This window comes from Petaurus breviceps, unplaced genomic scaffold (genome assembly GCF_028583685.1).
Source record: "Petaurus breviceps papuanus isolate PSGF00001 unplaced genomic scaffold, PetGlider_PUasm1.0 175, whole genome shotgun sequence".
Taxonomy (NCBI): domain Eukaryota; kingdom Metazoa; phylum Chordata; class Mammalia; order Diprotodontia; family Petauridae; genus Petaurus; species Petaurus breviceps.
The window spans coordinates 49,370,649-49,392,341 of NW_027185764.1; the positions used below are offsets into that span (position 1 = coordinate 49,370,649).

At 37.7% G+C, this 21,693-nt stretch overlaps 1 protein-coding gene across 9 annotated transcripts in view; it reads left to right on the forward strand.

The window, feature by feature from the left end:
• The window catches only part of SLF1 (SMC5-SMC6 complex localization factor 1), a 116,215-nt gene that overhangs the window by 21,240 nt on the left and 73,282 nt on the right, over nucleotides 1-21,693 (forward strand). For 5 of the 9 annotated variants that reach the window (XM_069085106.1, XM_069085105.1, XM_069085111.1 and 2 more), the window contains one exon: nucleotides 21,546-21,659. In XM_069085106.1, coding sequence (XP_068941207.1) covers nucleotides 21,546-21,659 — 114 coding nt within the window. Of the gene's footprint in view, nucleotides 1-5,038; nucleotides 5,093-21,461; nucleotides 21,660-21,693 lie in introns of all 9 variants that reach the window. The other 4 variants (XM_069085107.1, XM_069085104.1, XM_069085110.1 and 1 more) reach the window with 2 other exon arrangements.

Below are 21,693 nucleotides of genomic sequence, written 5' to 3' on the forward strand. Positions count from 1 at the left end.
AATAGTGTGTGTGTGTGTGTGTGTATATATATATATATATTTGAATATTTTATTTTAAAACTTTGAATTCCAGATTCATTCCCTTCCTCCCTTGTCACCCACCCTTACTGGGAAGATAAGCAGCTCAGTATAGGTTGTACATATGTGGCTAATGCAAAACAATAACATAGTCTATATATTGTGAAAGACTGACTATATTTCCCTCTCTCCTATCCCACCTCCCACTTGTTCTATTCTCTGCTTTGATCCTGTCACTTTTCAAAAGTGGGTGCTTCCAACTTTCCTCCCCCCCCAGCCTGCCCTCCCTTCCATCATCCCCCCTCTCATCCCTGGAGGGTGAGATACCCTATTTAGTGTGTATTTCATTCCCTCCTCAAGCCAATTTCAATGGGAATAAGGTTGACCCATTCCCTTTTGCCTTCCTATCCTTCCCTCCTTTGTAACCATTTTACCTCGCCTCTTCTATATGAGATCGTTTACCCCATTGTCTCTCCCCATCTCCTCTCATTATATTCCTCTCTCACCTCTTAATTTCACCTTTTAAGTATCATCCCTTCCTGTTAAATTGGTCCTGTGCCCTCTATGTGTATCTGTAAACATATATACACACATTCACATATGTATTCATATGCCCATATACCCTCATATATAGACATATATATATTTCTATTCCCTTCAACTACTGAGAAAAGTTTGATCAGTTACAATTATTATTTTTCCATGTAGGAATGTTCATAGTTCAACTTTGATAAGTTCCTTATGATTTCTTTTCCTTGTTTACCTTCTCATGCTTCTTGTGTCTGAATGTCAAATTTTCTATTCAACTCTGGTTTTTTCAGCAAGAATGCTTGAAAGTCCTCTATTCCACTGAATGACCATATTTTCCCCTGAAACATGATACTCAGTTTTGTGGGGTAGGTGACTCTTGGTTTAATCCCAGCTCCTCTGGAATATCATATTCCAAGCCCTTTGATCCCTCAGTGTAAAAGCTACCAGATACTGGGCTATCCTGTGGCTGCCTTCAGAGCTCCTGGCCTGCAGATTGTAGGGGGACCAAGTGACCATTCAGGGGGTAATCACTCTTGCTTTAACCTGCTTGGATCTGGGTTGCAGTGTTCGGTGGTGCTCCTGGGGTGAGGAACGCTAGCTGCCAGAGCTTGTGGTGGCTGTAGAGAGGGAGCCCTCCTCATAGCTCTGGCAACTGCAAAAACCCCAGCAATTTGGGACATAGCTCTCTCCACTCTGGAAGCAAAAGTTCTACCATGGCAAAGAGTTCAAAAGTCAGGTAATTGACTGGCAAGATGAGCAAGCAGAGGAAGCGCAGTCAGACCAAAGAATCCTGTTTTGGAGACAAAAAAAGATGAAATCATGGAACCAGAAGAAAATAACAAAGTCAAAACTCCTGTATCAAAAGCATCTAAGAAAAATGTGAATTGGTTACAGGCCATGGAGGAACTCAAGAAGGATTTTGAAAATCAAGTAAGAGAAGTGGAAGAAAAATTGGGAAGAGAAATGAGATTGATGCAAGAAAATCAGGAAAAGTGAGTCAACAGCCTGCTAAAGGAGACCCAAAAAAATACTGAAGAAAATAACACCTTAAAAAATAAAATAAATCAAATGGCAAAAAAGGCCCAAAAAGTCAATGAGAAGAAGAATACTTAAAAAGCTGAATTGCCCAGATGGAAAATGAATTTCAAAAATTCACAGAGGAAAATAATTCCTTCAAAATTAGATTGGAGCAAATGGAAGCTAATGACTTTATGAGAAATCAAGATAATATAAAACAGATCCAAAAAAATGAAAAAAAATAGGAGACTGTGAAATATCTCATTGGAAAAACTACTGACCTGGAAAATAGATCCAGGAGAAATGATTCAAAATTTATTGGACTACCTAAAAGGTATGATCAGAAAAAGAACCTAGAAATTATTCTTCAAGAAATTCTCAAGGAAAATTGCCCTGATTCTAGAACCAGAGGGCAAAATAGAAATTGTAAGAATTCACCGATCGCCTCTTAAAAGGATCTCAAAAAGAAAAATCCTAGGAATATCATAGCCAAATTCCAGAGTTGCCAGGTCAAGGAGAAAATATTACAAACAGCCAAAAGAAACAATTTGAATGTTGTGGAAACACAATCAGGATAACACAAGATCTAACAGCTTCTACATTAAGGGATTGAAGGACTTGGAATATGATATTCTGGAGGTTAAAGAATCTAGTATTAAAACCAAGAATCACCTACCCAGCAAAACTGAGTATAATGCTTCAGGGGAAAATATGGTCATTCAATGAAATAGAGAACTTTCAAGTGTTCTTGATGAAAAAAACAGAGCTCAACAGAAAATTAGACTTTCAAGTACATGAAGCAAGAGAAGCATGAGAAGGTAAACAGGAAAAAGAAATCATAAGGAACTTATTAAAGTTGAACTATTTACATTCCTACATGGAAAAATGATCATTGTAACTCATAAGACTTTTCTCATTATGAGGATAGTTGAAGGGAATATATATTTGTATATATATATATATATATATATATATATGTATACATACACATATCATATGTATATATAAAAGGGTATATGTGTTTATAAATACATATATGCTTATATATATATGTGTGTGTGTGTGTGTGTGTACATGTATACATAGCCAGAGGGCACCGGATCAGTTGGATAGGAAGGGATGATAATCTAAAAAGTAAAATTAAGAGATGAGAGAGGAATATAATGGGAGAAAGAGAAAGGGAGAGATAGAATAGGGTAAATTATCTAATATAAAAGAGGCAAGAGAAAACTGTTACAATGGAAGGGAACAGCAGGAAGGTAAAAGGGAATTGGTCAACCTTACTCTTGTTGAATTTGGCTTAAGGAGGGAATAACATACACACTAAATTGGGTATCTTACCCTACAGGAAAGTAGGGGGAAAGGGGACAAGAGAGGGGATAACAGAAGGGAGGGTAGATTGGGGGAGAGGGTAGTTAGAAGCAAACACTTTTGAAAAAAGGACAGGGTCAAAGTAGAAAATAGAATAACTGTGGGGCGGGATAGAATGGAGGGAAATACAGTGTAACTAGTATGGAAACATTTTGCTTAACTACCCATATATAACCTATATTGAGTTGCTTGTCTTCCTAGTCGGGGTGGGTGAGGAGGGAAGAAGGGAAAGAATCTGGAAATCAAGATTTTAAAAACAAATAATTAAAAAAATTGTTTTTTACGTGAAACTTGGAAATAAAATATACAGGCACTGGGGTATAGAAATCCATCTTGCCCTACTAGAACATTAGGGGGGACATGGGGAAGGATATAAGAGGGAGCAGATTGGGAGAAGGGGTATTCAGTAGGCTTGCTGTCTTGCAGTGGGGGGTGAGGAAAAGACAGGGAGAAAATTTGTGACTCAAAATCTTGTGGAAATGAATGTTGAAAACTAAAAATAAATAAAAGATTTAAAAAAAAAAGAAAAAGTAGAGTCCCTTCATCAATTTTCCTTTATTCCTTGCTGTATTTACAAGCCAAATTTGGTTTTGGATTGCACATTTCTTTAATGACAACCTTTATGCTTCTTCTTTTATGTAATTCCTTGACTGACAGGAATTACAAATTAAAAACTTAAATGCTTCGTAGTTTGTAGTGTTCTATGACTTTTTTCTGTGTAACATTTGAAAGATACTGGTGTTAAAACAGTGGTCTTTTATTTCTAGGGGAATCTTGGGGTTATTAAAATGCTTTTCCAATTTCCCAAAGACTTTTCATCTTACTCTCTTTTGTTCATTTCTGGACTCAACTCATTGATCATTTGTAGTGTCCAAAATGGACACACTTTATTGGTTGTCTAAGTTCTTATTATAATCTGGAAAATCATCATTTTTTATCCAGTTAGTTTAATATTGTGGAAGAAAAATACTCTACTATGCATTTGGGGCACAAGCTTGCTAGAGACAAATTTAGTAATCATAATAATTCTAATTCTATGCCTCTCTACTTAGAAATCCAAAGGAACAGAAATTCATCCTGCCTTTGAAAATCTCTCTCACACACAAGCCATTTTGAAGTTATAATTTATAGTATTATCAAACAAAAGCTAAAATTCCACAGTAAGAAAAGGCAGTAGCAGAAAGTAACAGTTGTAATCATCAGACAGAAAAACAATTACTCAAGTTTTTACATAAGATAATTTTTTTTTAATTGGAGGGGGAAAGGAAAGGCAATTGGAGTTAAGTGACTTGCCCAAGGTCACACAGCTAGCTAGTAAGTGTGTCAAGTCTCTGAGGCCAGATTTGAACTCATGTCCTCCTGAGTCCAGGGTTGGAGTCACTGCTGCGCCAAGAATCATTTTCCCAAAAATATTCAATCTATTTTTACCTGCCTTCTTTAAGTATTCATCTTTGAGCCTGATCAAAGGTGAAATCGATAGACTTTTTTTTTTCTTTTTGGAGGGCAACTGGGGTTAAATGACTTGCCCAGGGTTACACGGCTAGTTTTTGTGTTGTGTCTGAGCCGGATTTGAACTCAGGTCCTCTTGACTCTAGGGCTGATGCTCTATTCACTGCACCACCTAGCTGCCCGAGACTTCTTTTTTTTAATGAATTTTTCAAGCATTCATTTTTAAACATTCATTTAAAAACTTTTTGAATTTTAAATCTTTTCCTTTCCCTTCCCCCTCCCCTATCATTTAGAAGGCAAGCAATATGATATAAATAAATACATGTGAAGTCAGGCAAAACATCTTTCCAAATCGCCCACTGTTGTAAAAGAAAACAAATATAAAGCAGGAAAAATAAAGTTTAAAAAGTATTTTCAATCTGCTCCGAAAAGTTTATTAGTTCTCTCTCTGGAATTAGTATTTTTCATCATGGGTCCTTTGAAATTGTCTTGGATCATTGAATCATTGATCAGAAGACCTAAGTCTTCCACAGTTGATCATCATTACAGTATTGCTGTTCCTATGTACAATGTTTATCTACTTTAGTCTGCATCATTTCATGTAAGTCTGCCCAGGTTTTTCTGAAACCATCCTACTTGTCATTTCTTACAGGACCAAAGGGTTCCATCACAATCATATACCACAACTTATTCAGCCATTCACCAGGTAATTGACATGTCCTCAATTTCTTTGCCACCACAAAAAGAGCTGCTACAAATATTTTTGTTCAAATAGATCCTTTTCCCTTTCTTTTGATCTCTTTGGGATACAGACCTAGTAGTGGTATTGCTGGTTTGAAGGGCATACACAGTTTTATAGGTTTTTAGGCATAGTTCCAAATTGTTCTCCAGAATGGTTGGACCAGTCCACAATTCCAGCAACAGTGCATTAGTGTCTGAAATTTTCTATCTCCCCTCCAACATATGTACTTTTCCTTTTAATTTTCTCTAATCAGTAGTGATTTAGAGCATTTTTTCATGTGACTATTTATTGTTAGCTTTGATTTCTTCTGAAAACTGCCTATTCATAACTTTTGACAATTTGTCAATTTGGAAATGGCTCATATTTTTTTTATGAATTTTGCTCAGTTCCCTATATATTTGAGAAATGAAGCCTTTATGAGAGTAATTTGGTGTAAAATTCTCCCCAGTTCCCTGTTTTCTTTCTAATTTGGGCTATATTAGTTTTGATTGGGGTGGAATTTTAATTTCATATAGTAAAATTATCATTTTACTTCCCATGAGCCTCTCTATCTCTTAAATGAGCATAAACGCTTCCCTTATATATCTGCTAGATACATTTTTCCTTGCTCCCCTAAATATCACTCTTTATGTATGATCATTTATCTACTTTTACCTTATCTTGGTATATGCTGTGAGATGTTGGTTTGTACCTAGTTTCTGCCAAACTGTTCCAGTTTTCACAACAAGTTTTGTCAAATGTTGAGTTTTTACCCCAAAAGCTTGGATTTGGGGGTTTATCAAACACTAGAATACTATGGTCATTTACTACTATGTATTGTGAATATAATCTATAACAGTGATCCACCACTCTTTTTTTGGTCAGTTTCAGATTTTTTTCATGGTTACTGCTTTGTAGTAACTGGTACTGCTAGGGCACCTTTGCATTTTTTTCATTGACTCTCTTGATATTCTTCATCTTTTGTTCTTCTAAATGTAATTTGCTAATTCTTTTCTAGATCTATAAAAGAATTTTTGTAAGTTTGATTGGCATGCCACTGAATAAGTAAATTAACTTATGTCAAATTGTCATTTTTATTATATTGGCGCAGCCTACCCATGAACAGTTAATATTTCTCCAGTTGTTTAGATCTATATTTGTTTCACGAAGGCCTGCTTGAACAAGTTCTGATTAATAGATGATGATGCTCTCCCTCTTTTCCAGTCACCAACAGAGTAAAGCAGGGTTGCTGTGTGCTTTTCCCATGCTGTTTAGCATGATGTTTTCAGTGATGCTATCAGATGCCTTTAGCAAGGATAAAAACAGCACCAAGGTCAGCCACTGCATTGATGGTAAATTATTTAAGTTGACAAGACTACAAACCATTATTAAAAGTGGAGGGAGAGATGGTGTATGACTTTTTGCACACAGATGATTGTAGACCTAATGTAGCCTATGAGGCTAAGATGCAAGTGCATGAATCACATCTCTGCTACTTGTACTAATCTTGGCCTGACAGTTAACACAAAGAAAACAAAGCCTCTCCATCAGTCAGCATTGCCCCATCCATATGTACGTCTATCAGTTACAGCAAATGGAAAAATTGTGAATGCGGTGGATAAATTCACTTACTTTGGCAGTGTACTTTCCAGGGATATCCACGTAGATGATGAGATTGATGTACACTTTGCCAGAGCTGACTCAGTGTTTGGGAGATTCTGAAGAAAAGTGTGGGAGAGAAGAGATATTAGGTTGCCTACCACACTACCATACTGAATGTCTGCAGAGCCGTTGTGCTGACCTCATTGTTATATGTCTCTGACACCTGGACAATATACCAGCACCATGCCAGAAACTGAATCAGTTACATTTGAATTGTCTTTGGAAGATTCTGAAGATCACCTGGCAAGATAAAGTACCAGATGCTAAGGTACTTTTACAAACAAGTCAAATTCTCTCTTTTTTTTTTTTTTTTTTTTTTTGCTTTTTGGAGGGCAATTGGAGTTAAGTGACTTGCCCAAGGTCAAGGCTGGTTTTCGTGTTAACTGTCTGAGGCTGGATTTGAACTCAGGTCCTCCTGACTCCAGGGCCGGTGCTCTATTCACTGTACCACCTCGCCACCCTTAACAAGTCAAATTCTACTGCAGAGAGAGCAACTCCAAAGGGCTGGCAGATGTATATTTGCCTAAAAGATTATTTTACAGAAAACTCATACAAGGCAAGTGCTCACATGGAAGTCAGAAGTGATACAAGGATACTCTCAAATTCTGTCTAAAGAACTTCAGAATCAGTTGTGTGATGTGGGAGACTGGCACAGGAACCTTCCAGCATGATGTACCCACATTAAGGAATGTGCTATCCTCTGTGAGCAGAGAAGAATTGCAGTAACTCAAAAGAAATGTGTGATGTGCAGATTTAGACATCTTTGCTCTTAATGTTCAAATGTACTATTTATGGCCAACCCACGGTAGTGCCTTTTGAGCTTGTATTGTTCTGATCGCCCCAGTTTGTGTGAGCACAAGCAAGGTGGGATTTTTGTTCTTTTTGGGGGGTTTGGGGTTTTTTGGGGGGAGTTCACTTTCCCAGGCTCATGCTAAATTGTAACCATCTGAAGGGTTAATCTCCTTTGAACCCTGGTAATTCACAGCTGTCTGAATCAGGTAGATTTTCATACCTTCAGTGCTGAGCCCATCAGCTGCCTAGTAAAACTGTATATAGAGAGAGCATTGAAAAGAAGCTGAAGAAGAAAAACAAGCGTGGAGGTTGAGTGTTGAGAGAACTAGCAGCAGCAGCAGGGACTCGCCAGACAGCAGGAACTCACTAAGCAGTAGGGAACTTGCATAGTGAAGAGACCTCTGATAGGGAAGAGAAGATCTCTGATAGATTAAAAGTGAACCTGTGCTAGCAGCCCTTCTGTGGGCAGGATCTGTGCAGACTAAAGGAAAGTATGGGGTTTAGTGAGACTGGGATAGTTGTCCCCAGTTTCTCAGTTATTGTGTTATTTTTGTGGTAGCTAAAGCTCCTATAAAGATAACAAAGGAGTCAGGGGAGAAGTTTCTTAGAATTTCTCAGAGCCAAGGCTATGGCTGGAGGCAGAACTTGAGTGGAGTAGCCCTGCCCCAAATTGTGCCAGAGGAGTAGGGGCCCGGGAAATGTTCTGTGCCTGGAGCCTAGGCCTGTGGGGTCCTTCCCCATGTGAGGCTGGGGGAGGATGAACTTCCCTAGATTTGGGGTCGTGCAGGCCAGGGACAGAGCTGGGAGCGGGAGACTCTGCAGCCTGCTGTGCCTGGACCCAGGCAGGAGCAGGGAGAGCTTAGAATGGAGCAGTCCCTTCCCCTGTGAAGTTAGACATGGAACAGGAGCAGAGAGCGGGCTGCATCGGGACTCAGGCAGGAACCGGGAGCTATAGGCCCACAGACCCACAGAAGGAAGAGCTACAGGGCTTGGGACATGGCCCTAGGTCAAGAAGAAAACTTTGCAGCAAGTCAGGAGCAGCAATCATGCCTTCCTGCCATGCCCCTCCCCACCTGCCATGGTTAGGGACCCAGTGGGTAGAGTTGTCTATGGTGGGATGGGGGAAGTGCCAGGGACCCACCCTGTTGGCTTTGTTGTTCAGCTGCCCCTCTGGACTTGGAAGCTGAGGCTGGAGTGGAGTTAGGACTTGGACTCTGGCTCATTCAAGAGTCTGTGCACCTGAGAGTGCCAGGTGGGAGCCTGCAACAGCAGCCTGGAAAGAACACACTCCCAAGAAGACTGAGGATTTGGAAGTTATTTGGATTGAAGGGACTGTAACCTACTGTGACCTAGGGGTGGAGTGGGTTGTGTTCTCTGCTATTCCTGGCAATGTGTTGCACTAGGGAAGACCCTGGCCTGGGACCTGATTAAATAAGCATCATTTTGGACAGTATCTGAGTGAGGAGGAGTTGGCTTACTCCCCAAAGATTTTGGCCCCCAAATAATGTATATAATGTGTGTGTGTGGGGGGCATTCTATATTGTATACTGAATGCAATGATAAATGCTGTGTGCCATGTTACATACTGAGTGTTATGTTATATACTCAGTAACATGTTTTGTTTAAGGCCACGTAGCAACCCATGAGTAAAAAGTTAGGTTGTTGCAAATTGTGAATGCTTTAGTTTCTTGAATAAGGTTTAGTTCTGAATAAATAGAGCACTTATTATACTGTGTGATTGGATCCTTAAAATATCTCATGTCTCATTGCTGAGATGGTCAAACACACTGTACCTTAACCCCTACATAGTGATATCATTTTGGTCTTCTTTGAACACAAAGGAAAACCACCACCAACCAACCAATATTTCTTCAGTCATTTAGATCTGTCTGCATTTGTTTGAAAAATGTTTTGTAATTGTGTTCACATCGTCCCTGGGTTTGTCCTGGCAAGTATTTTATATTGTCTGCAGTTATTTTAAATGGAATTTTTTTTCTGTCTCTTCCTGCAGAGTTTTGTTGGTAGTCTATAGAAATGTTGAAGGTTTTGTGGATGTATTTTTTATCTTGCAACTGTGCTAAAGTTGTTCATTGTTTCAACTTGATTTTTTGCTGATTGTCTAGGGTTCTCTAAGTATACCATCACATCATCAGCAAAGAATGATATTTTTGTTCCCACATTGCTTATTTTTATTCCTTCACTTTCTTTTTCTTGTCTCATTGCTGAGTATTAATTACACAGTATTGAATAATGATAGTGATGATAGGCATCCTTGCTTCATCTCTGATCTTACTGGGATGACTTCAAGTTTATTCTCATTAAAGATGATGCTTGCTTTTGGTTGGAGATAGATATTACTTATCATTTTAAGAAAAACTTTATTCCTATGCTTTCTAATGTTTTTAATAAGAATGGTTGTATTTTATCAAGAGCTTTTTCTGCATCTATTGATTTAATCATATAATGTTTGTTGTTTTTGTTATTGATATGGTAAATTATGCTTATATTTTTCCTAATTTTTCCTATTTTCCTATTTTTTCTAATATTGATATATTTGATATTTTATATAATTTATATATTGATATATTTCATATAGTGACAGCACTAATATATAATATCTGTCCTGCTTTCCTGGTATAAATCTCATCTGATTGTAGTCTGTGATCTTTGTGATGTATTGCTATAATCTTCTTGCTATTATTTTGTTTAAATTTTTTTGCATGAATATTCATTAAGGAAATTGGTCTATAGTTTTCTTTGTTTTTGCTGTCCCTGGTTAAGGTTTTAACACCATAGTTGTGTCATAAACAACTTGATAGGACACTTCACCTGTTTTTTTCAAATAGTCTCTGTAGTATTGAGATTCATTATTTCTTAAATTTTTGATGTAGAATTATTTGTAAATCTGTCTAATCCTGGTGATTTTTTCTAAGGTAGCTTTGATTGCTTTGATGGCTTGTTCATTTTCTTTTCTTTCTTTTTTCTTTTTTTTTTTTTAAAGCTTTATTAACTTCTGATTTACATCATTCGTTTCCGCCAGATTTTGAGTTACAAATTTTCTCCCCGGTTTTCCCCTACCTACTGCCCCAAAATAGCAGTCCCACAGGATATCCCCTCCTCCAATCTGCTCCCTCCCATATTTTCTCCCATACCCCTTTCGACTTTTCCAGTGGATCTCTATGCCTCAGTGCCTGTTCATTTTCTTTTCTTTTTTTTTTTTTTTAAAGCAATCGGGGTTAAGTAACTTGCTTAAGGTTACAGGGCCAGTTCTTTCTGGGTGTGGTGCTAAGTATCTGAGCCCGGATTTGATCCCCAGGTCATCCCGACACTGGAGCCAGTGGTCTTACTTGCTGAGCCACCTGGCCACCCCTAAGCAATTGGGGTTAAGTAACTTGCTCAAGGTTACACGGCCAGGTGTTTCTGGGTGGATGCTAAGTGTCTGAGCCCAGATTAAATCCCCAGGTCAGCCCGACACTGGAGCTGGTGCTCTTACTCACTGTGCTACTTGGCCACCCCCATTTTCTTTTCTTAAGATAAGTTTATGTAGGTATTCTATTTCCTCTTTTGTTAATCTGGACAGTTCATATTTTTATGAATAGCTGTCCATTTCACTTAGGTCATCAGTTTTACTGGCATATGATTGGCTAAGACAACTCCTAATAATTGCTTTAATTTCATCTTCATTGATGGCAAATTTACCTTTTTCATTTTTGCTGCTGGTAATTTGGTTTTCCCCATTTTATCAAAATAACTGGTGATTTAGCTATCTTATTTGGGGGTATCCATAAAAGCAGTGCCTCGATTTATTTATTAGTTCTTTTTTTAAGTTTCAGTTTTATTAATATCTCCTTTGAGTTTCAGAATTTTCATTTTGGTGTTTAATTGGGAATTGCTAATTTGTTCTTTTTCTACGTTTTTTTTTTTTTTAGTTGCATGCCCAATTCATTGATCTGCTCTTTCTCTCTTTTATTGATGTATCCATTTAGAAGTATACATTTTTTTTCCTTAAGTACTGCTTTAGCTGCTTCCCACAAATATTGGTATGTTGTCTCATTGTTGTCATTCTCTTTATGGAAATTATTGATTGTTTCTATGATTTGTTCCTTGACCCACTCATTCTTTAGGTTTTAATTTCCAGTTAATTTTAAAACTATGCTTCTACTGTTCCTGGAAGATAATTTATATTACATTTGTCTGAAAAGGATGCATTTGACATTTCTGTATTTGGTTGTGTAGTTTTTATGTATATGGTCAATTTTTGTGAAAGTTACAAATATAGCTGAGAAAATAGTATACTCCTTTCTTTTCCTATTCAGTTTTTTCCAGAAATCTATCATACCTAATTTTTCTAAGATTCTATTCATCTCCTTAACTTGTTTCTTATTTATTTTATGGTTACATTTATCTACCTCTGAGAGGGGAAAGTTGAGTTTCCCCCATTAGTATAGTTTCACTATCTATTTTCCTTCTTTTTTTTTTTTCAAATGCTTTATTAACTTCTGATTTACATCATTCATTTCCGCCAGTTTTTGAGTTACAGATTTTCTCCCCGTTTTTCCCCTACCCACTGCCCAAAATAGCAGTCCCACAGGATATCCCTTCCTCCAATCTGTTCTCTCCCATATTTTCTCCCATACCTGTTTCGACTTTTCCAGTGGATCTCTATGCCCCAGTGCCTGTATATCTTATTTCCCAATTACATGTAAAATAGTATTAATAATAGTATATATATATATATATATATTTGAATATTTGATTTTAAAATTTGAATTCCAGATTCATTTCCTTCCTCCCTTGTCACTCACCCTTACTAGGAAGATAACTAGTTCAGTATAGGTTGTACATATGTGGCTAATGCAAAACAATAACATAGTTGATATATTGTAAAAGACTGACTTTATTTCCCTCCCTCCTATCCCACCTCCCACTTGTTCTATTCTCTACTTTGATCCTGTACCTTTTCAAAAGTGGGAGCTTCCAACTTCCCTCCCTCCCAGCCTGCCCTCCCTTCCATCATCCCCCCTCTCATCCCCTTCCCCCCCTACTCTCCTGGAAGGTGAGATACCCTATTTAGTGTGCATTTCATTCCCTCCTCAAGCCAAATTCAATGGGAATAAGGTTGACCCATTCTCTTTTGCCTTCCTATTCTTCCCCTCCATTGTAACTATTTTCCCTTGCCTCTTCTATATGAGATAGTTTACCCCATTGTCTCTCCCCATCTCCTCTCATTATATTCCTCTCTCACCTCTTAATTTCACCTTTTAAGTATCGTCCCTTCCTGTTAAATTGGTCCTGTGCCCTCTATGTATACCTGTAAAAACATATACACACATTCACATATGTATTCATATGCCCATATACCCTCATATATGTGTGTGTGTGTGTGTGTGTGTGTGTATATATACCCTTCAACTACTGAGAAAAGTTTGATCAGTTACAATTATTGTTTTTCCATGTAGGAATGTTAATAGTTCAACTTTGATAAGTTCCTTATGATTTCTTTTCCCTGTTTACCTTCTCATGCTTCTCTTGCTTCTTGTATCTGAATGTCAGATTTTCTATTCAACTCTGGTTTTTTCAGCAAGAATGCTTGAAAGTCCTCTATTCCACTGAATGACCATATTTTCCCCTGAAACATGATACTCAGTTTTGCTGGGTAGGTGACTCTTGGTTTTAATCTCAGCTCCTTTGACCTCTGGAATATCACATTCCAAGCCCTTCGATCCCTCAGTGTAGAAGCTGCCAGATCCTGGGTTATCCTGATTGTGTTTGCACAATATTCAAATTGTTTCTTCCTGGCTGCTTGTAATATTCTCTCCTTAATCTGGGAATTCCGGAACCTGGCTATAATATTCCTAGGAGTTTTCTTTTTGGGGTCTTTTTCAGGAGGTGATTGATGGATTCTTTCAACCTCTATTTTGCCCTCTGGTTCTAAAATATCAGGGCAGTTTTCTTTGAGAACTTCTTGGAGGATGATTTCTAGGTTCTTACTTTGATCATGGCTTTCAGGGAGTTCAATAATTTTTAAGTTATCTCTCCTGGATCTATTTTCCAGGTCAGTGGTTTTTCCCATGAGATATTTCACATTGCCTTCTATTCTTTCATTTGTTTGGATCTGTTTAACAGCATCTTGATTTCTCATAAAGTCATTAGCTTCCATTTGCTCCACTCTAATTCTGAAGCAATGATTCTCCTCATTGAACTTTTGAGATTCTTTTTCCATCTAGCAAATTTGGCTTTTTAAGGCATTCTTCTCCTCATTGCCTTTTGGAGCCTCTTTTGCCATTTGAGTTAGTCTATTTTTTAAGCTGTGATTTTCCTCAGTCAGGCTGTTAACTCTCATTTTGTAATTTTCTTGCATCAGTCTCATTTCTCTTTCCAGTTTTTCCTCCACTTCTCTTATCTGCTTCTTAAGGTCCTTTATAGCTTGTAACCAATTCGTATTTTCCTTTGAAGCTTTTGGTGCAGGAGTTCTGACTTCACTATCTTCCTCCTGTTCCATGCTTTGCTCCTTTTTGTCCCCTAAATAGGAGTCTAATGTTGGAATCTTCTGTCTGCTTTGTTTCCTTTGCCTGGTCATGTCGCCCCTCAGTCACTTGACCCCTGGGCTTTTTGCCACAGTAGGACTCTGCCACCAGACAGGGAGCTTTCGTCCCAAACGCTGGGGTTTTCTCAGCTTCCAGAGGTATTAGATGGGTGCCCTCTCTGAGGTCTTCATACTGCTCTGGCAAGCTGGACACACACCCCAGGACCTCCACCCTAGACTGCAATCCAGATCCAAGAAGGTTAAAGCAAGAGCGATTACCCTTCAGACTGGTGCTTGGTTCCCCTACACTCTGCAAGCTAGGAGCTGAAGCTGCCACGTGGTGCTAGCTGGTTGTGCCGGAGTCTCAGTGGCTTCTTGCGGGTTGGGGGGGGGGTGGAGGGGTCCAAAAGCCACACTCTCCCACTTACTGGATCTGAAAGTCCAGACTGCACTGACCTCTCACTTTGTCTTTTGCATCTATGTGTTGATAATTCTGAAAATGGCCACAGCTGCTGCTGATCTGGAGTCCCTCTGGCCTGTGGCTGGTCAGGTCTGCCCTGGGGCTAAAGCCTCGGGGTGGGGCTGGGCTTGGCTCCCAGATTCCTGCTGGCCTGCCAGGCTGTCCTCAGCTGGAGGTTAGCTTCTCTGTGTCATTTTGTGGGTTCTGCATCTCCAGAGTTTGTTTAGAGTCCCCTTTTTACATGGAATGGGGAAGGTGGAAGCTGGAGCAGTGGGGAGGTCCTGCTTCTACTCTGCCATCTTGACTCCGCCCCCCTATCTATTTTCCTTCTAGAATTCATTTAGTTTTCTTTAAGAATTTGGATGCTGTGCCATTTGCTTTTCTCTTTTTTCTTTATTAAATTTATTTGAGTTTTCGACATTCACTTCCGTAAGATTTTGAGTTCCAAATTTTCTCCCCATTTCTCCTCTTCCCTCATCCCAAGAGGGCATGTAATTTGATACAGACTCTACATATACATTCATATTAAACCTGTTTTCACATTAGTTATGCTGTAAAGAAGAATTAGAACCAATGGGAGAAACCACAAAAAAGAAGAAACAAAAAAATAGAGAGAGCCAATAATATGCTTCCATCTGCATTCAGACTCCATAGTTCTTTTTCTGGATGTGGACAGCATTTTCCATTAAGAGTCTTGGAATTGTCTTAGATCCTTGCATTGCTAATAAGAGATAAGTCTATCAAAGTTAGTCATCGCACAGTGTACACACACAATGTTCTCCTGGTTCTGCTCACTTCACACAGTATCAGTTCATGTAAGTCTTTCCAGATTTTCCTAAAGTCTGCCTGCTCTTTTTTTATGGCACAATAGTGTTTCATTACATTCATATACCACAACTTTTTCAGCCATTTCCCAGCTGATGGGCATCCTCTCAATTTTCAATTCTTGACCACCACACAAAGAGCTGCTATAAATATTTTTGTACATGTGGGTCCTTTTCTCATTTGTATGATCTGTTTGGGATATAGACCTAGAAGTTGTATTGCTCGGTCAAAAGGTATGCACTTTTTTTTTTCTTTTTGGAGGGCAGTTGGGGTTAAGTGACTTGCCCAAGGTCACAGGGCTAGTTTTTGTGTTAAGTGTCTGAGGCCGGATTTCAACTCAGGTCCTCCTGACTCCAGGGCCAGTGCTCTATTCCCTGCACCACCTAGCCGCCCCTAGGTGTGCATAGTTTGGGTATAGTTACAAATTGTTCTTCAGAATGGTTGGATCAGTTCACAACTCCACTAGCAATGAATGTGTTAGTGTTCCAATTTTCCCACATCTTCTCCGGCATTTATCATTTTCTTGTTTTCTCATGTTAGCCAATCTGATAGGTATAATATGGTACCTAGGAGTTGTTTTGATTTGCATTTTTTAATCAGTACTGAGTTAGAGCATTTTTTCATATGTCTATAGATAGCTTTAATTTCTTCCACTGAAAACTGCCTGTCCATGTCCATATCCTTTGACTATTTATCAATTAGGGAATAATGACTTGTGTTCTTATAAATTTGACTCAGTTCTCTCTATATTTTAGTAATAAGGACTTTATCAAGAGTCACTGGTTGTAAAAATTCATTCCCAGTTTTCTGCTTCCCTCTTAATCTTGATTGCATTGCTTTATCTCTTTTAATTGCTTTTGCTTTCTTTGAGATCTTGATTTCTATTCCTGCCTTTTTTAACTTTAGCAGAAGCATAACAGATTCTGTCCCAACCCTTTATTTTAACTCTATGTGTATGTCTTTCTATTTCAATTGTGTTTACTGTAAACAACATACTTTTGGATTCTTGTTTCTAATCCTTTCTGCTATCTGTTTCCATTTTATGGACAACTTTATCCCATTCACATTCATACTTATAAATTACTAACTCTACACTTCTCTCTATACTATTTTCTTTTGTTTATCTTTCTCACTCTCTGTTTATCCAGTCCTTCCTCTAAAGTCTATTTTGATTCTGATTACTGCCTTCCTTTTTCACCCTCTTTTTTATCTCTCTCCTCCCCTTTCTTTTATGCCCTTCCTCTCCTTGTTCCTTCTTGGGTAGGATAGATTTCTATACCCAGGTATGTGTGTGTGCAGGTAGGTGTGTGTGTGTGTGTTCTCTCTTTGAACTGATGGGATACAGGCTCTGGCAAACCCCTTGAACAACTTCCCACTTGACGAGGCATTTGCCCAAGGCCATAAGCCTTTCATTATTACTAGGCCCAAATCTGTTATTTTTAACCTACCATAGCCCTCCATTGTCCATCTACTTCTCCACCCTCTATCCTATCAAAATATCTATACCCAAATCTTTTACCCTTAAACTAACTTAGCCCTCCATTGTCTATCCTCCAGGTAGCCTTTTGCTATTTCCCACCTTCCCATTCCTGGAGTTTGATGTCAATCCAGTCAAGAATCTCCTTAGGGGCAGCTAGGTGGGGCAGTGAGTAGAGCACTAGCCCTAGAGTCAGGAGGACCTGAGTTCAAATATAGCCTCAGACACTTAACACAAACCTTGGGCAAGTCATTTAACCCCCATTGCCCTACCTTCCCCCCTCCAAAAAGCAAAAAAAAAACCCAACTTCCTTAGACTCCTCCTCAAGACCCTCCCCAAACCTCTCCTCTAAACCACCCCTAGATCCCTCCCACAATCTTTCTGTATATAAGATCTGTCTTGCCTCCAAGAAGGTGCTGAGATTCAATCTAGCACAGACTCATTCTGTGTCAGATTGTTTTGGCCTGCTAGTCAATACAAGCTAACAAATACTTAGGCTCCTTAAGAGTCTACCTATTATGGTGAATAATAAACTTTGTTTTTCTTTGGTTGACAGAAGGCTTGAGTCGAATTGATTTGGCAGGACCCAGCATGTTGGTATTTGGGGGTCTCAAGCACCACAAAACCCCCAAACCCTAACAAAACCAGTTTACATAGTGAGGTACAAGTGTTGCCTGCCCTGTCACCATTTTCCCCTGAATTGTAAATGTTCTCTCCTATGCATCCCTTTTATGTAAGGTAATTTTCCCCATTCTTCCTCTCCTTTCCTCCTTCTCTCAGGGCATCACTCTTACTTTACCATTCTTTTTTTTTTTTTAAGATTATCTCAGTATAATTGACTTGCCCTCTCTCTGTGTAGAATCCTTCTAACTGCCCTAATAATGATAAAGTTCTTAGAAGGTACATGTATCTTCTTCCCACATAGAAATATAAACAAGTTAACCTTATTGAGTCCCTTATTATTTCATTTTTATATTTACCTTGTCATGCTTTGCTTAATTTGAATCTTGTATTTGAAAATCATGTATTTTCTAATTAGCTCTGGTCTTTTCATCAGGAATGCTTAAAAGACTTCTCTTTCTAAATTTAAACATACTTTTTTTCCCCAGGTGATTATACTCAGTTTTGCTGGGTAGTTCATTCTTGCTTGTAATACCTTTTCTTCTCACTTCTTGAGTATCATTCCATACCCTCCACTCCTTTGACATGGAAGCTTCTAAATCTTTTGTGATCCTGACTCTGACTCCATCATATTTGAATAATTTCTTTCTGACTGCTTGAAGTATTTTCTTTTTGAACTAGGGGAGCTCAGGGATTTGGCTATAATATTCCTGGGAGTTTTCATTTTGGAATCTCTTTCAGGTAGTGATCAGTGGATTCTTTCAGTTACTATTTTGCCTTCTGGTTTGAGGATGGGGAGTAATTTTCCTTGATAATTTCTTGAAATATGATGTCTGGGCCTTTTTTTTTAATTTATCATGGCTTTCAGGTAGTCCAGTAAATCTTAAATTCTGTCTCCTTAATCTGTTTTCCAAGTCAGTTGTTTTTATGATGAGAGATTTCACGATTTCTTCATATTTTTCATTCTTTTGATTTAGATTATTTTTTAATATCTCATAGAGTCATTAACTTATAAGTGCCTGTTTTTGGTTTTTTTTTTTTTTTTAAGAAATTGGATTGCTTTTTGTTGAATAGTCAATTATGGAGGGGCGAGCACACTGGCTTGATGTTGTTCCCAGAGGCTTAGGCTTAATAAAGAAGACATAATAACCTATATACAACTTCAATTCCTATTAGATTTTAAGGTTACATTATTTATAAGCCCTTGTTTTCCCAACTCAGGATGAAAATGCATAGACATGTACCCCCTGTCTTGAGGCTCAGTTGTGAAATAAGGCTGTTTTACCAGTGGAGGAGTCCAACTCTTCCAGAGGGGTTGGACTTAAGTTTCTGATTTTTAAGGAATTATTTTCTTCAGTAAACTTTTATACCTCTTTCCATTTGGTCAGTTCTGCTTTTGAAGGAGTTATTTTCATCAGTGAAGTTTGTACTTCTTTTTCCATTTGGCCAATTCTGTTTTTTAAGGTGGTATTTTCTTTAGTATTTTTTGTGCTTCTTTGTACCTATCTGGTCATTGTCTTTTCAGCATTTTCTTCTGTCAGTCCCATTTACTTACTTAATTTTTCCTCAGCCACTCTTTGATTTTGAAAATCATTTTTGAGCTCTTCCAGGAATTCCTGTTGGTCTTTTGTCCAATTCACATTTTTCTTGGAGTCTTTGCTTATAGTTATTTGACTTCATTGTCTTCTGAGTTTGCATCTTGTTCTTCCCCATCACCCTAGTAGATTTTTATAGTCAGGTTCTTTTTTTCTTTCCACATTTTTCTCACACTTTTTCTTGATTTTGAACTTTATGTTAAAGCTGGACTCTGATCAAGGAATGGGCACTCTCTGAAGCTTCAAGCTTTTCCCACACTGTTGTTTCCAAATTGGGATTTGGAAGTTTTCAAGTGCTTCCTAGGTGATATGATCTAGGAAGAATTGTGGTCACTGCAGTGAATGTTGACTTGGTTTTAAAGATGGGTTAGGCTTTGGAAAAGATGTTTAAAAGGATTTCAGAGGAGGACTCTGATTAAGTAATGATAAGGTTTTCTGTTTAGGTAGAATTAAGGACTCCAGCCTAAGTACTAGACTAATTGTATTTTGAATATACAGCTTAAATTAGGAGAGAGGGAATAAGCATTTATTAAGTACTTAATGTTTTACAAACATTATCTCAGCTGATCCTCCCAACAACCCTTACCCTCATTTTACAATTGAAGAAACTGGATAGATAGATTAAGTGATTTGCTCAGGATCACACAGCTAGTTAGTGACTTGAGGCAGGATTTGAACTGAGGTTTTCCTGAGTTCAGGCCCAGCCTTCTATCCACAGTACCACCTTTCTGGAGAACAAAGGAGACTAAGTGTGTGCCAGTATGTTCCTACTGTACTCTACTTTCACAGTAAAGACAGACTCTTTAGAATGGCTCTGAATTAGAGGCTTTCCAATGTTATAGGGCGTGATATAATTAGTACAATGTCATCTACAAAGAGGAGACTGAAGGACCTCACCATCTTTTGGTAATACTTTTTTAACTTGAATTTTTTATTGTATCTCCTCCATGACAATTTTGAGTCCATTTAGCAAAAATGTTCCTCCCTATGTAATGCCTCACTTGATATTAATATCCATAGGGTCATCCAAAACAAGATCAGCTCTGTTATGACTTTCAAAGTATATTTTGAAATACATGTGGGAGACAGTTTGCTCTGAAAATAGCCTTCCAAGGCATTGTTTTGCCTAATCAAATAATTTTTTACCTAATCACATTATTTTTTATGTTCAACAAACAAGCTTAATAAAACCTTGTATCTTCTTCATCTTTCAGTCAGTTATATGATGATGATGATATTGGGCCTGCTGTGGAATATCACTTGCAAAAACTTCCTATTGCCATAATCCTGGATATCCTCCTGAACAACAAAGATTATTCTCATAGGAAGTAGTAAAATACACATGTTACTTAGTAATTAAAAGGATCATACATGAAAAGCTAGAAGAGACCTTAAGCTGTCTGGTCAAAATGTGGCAGATAAGGAAAGTGAGGCCTAAAAAGGTTAGGCACCTTGTCCATGGTTATACAGGCAGCAAGCATTATACATCATTTCTTTACTACTTACCTTAAAATAAATTTCATTTATCTTCATATTTTGTTTTGCTTTGCCAAGTTGGCCCCAAAGAAGAGATATGAAAGTGCTCCCTCCTTCGCTTCTTTGCATAAGTTTAGAACTATGGGTATGGATGTAGATATAAATAGTTAATGTGCTATTAGCTTTATTCCCTCTCTTCTCTTTATTTTTTCGTTAGAAAAGTTGGTTTTTAGGATGGGGTGGAAGTAGGTAGACATTTGGAAATGAAGGATTTGCTAAATCAAGTTATAGCAGTACAACTTTTTAATATAAGAAAAGTAAAAATATTTATAATTTTAGAAGAGATATCTTTCATTGTCTAGGTGTATTAGGCCCAGATACTGCTTTAAAAGCTCATTTTATTGTCTTTAAAATATTACTACCTAGTCTATGGCAGTTAAATCCTAATACAGACCCTCTGGTGATAAATACTATTAGTAATTTTATTAGCAGTGGAAAATTAAACAAACAAAAAATACAGTTCTTCTTTACCACTATTACAAACACATTGCCCTTCCTTATTATTAGTTAGCTTGTCACTTGAAAAAAAGTGTTTTGCATTACCTGTAATTTGTATCCCTCTTTCTATAAGCACAGATTAAGGCTGGGAGCCATGTAATGTACTAACCACTTGAGGAAGAAGTAAAGTTTTGACAAAAGTTAATGACCGGGGCATTGGGGATTTTGTCTGTTATATTTATACACATGTTAACTATTTATGTAAATTTATGTACTGCACTTTTTTTAGTTTCTTTAGATGCCTATATGTGATGACTTGTATATATTTTCCCTAACAATTTTTAGCAGAAAATAAGTACTCTAGATACATAATATTTTATGAAGCTGAATCTTTGTTCACTAATACTTTCTTTTTAACACAGGTAGAAAAAATGAAAATTATGATGCCAGTGATACCTTTTGACATTTTCCCAATGCATTGTCTTTGTGTATGTATATGTGTATAGATGGAAGATTCTACTAAGAAACACATAATCCAGATGACAGGATTTAGAGACAAAGAGAAAGACGATCTAACCAAATTGCTTTTAAAACTAGATTGCACTTTTGTTAAGAGTAAGGTAAGTAGAAACTACATTTTACTTTTAAAATATT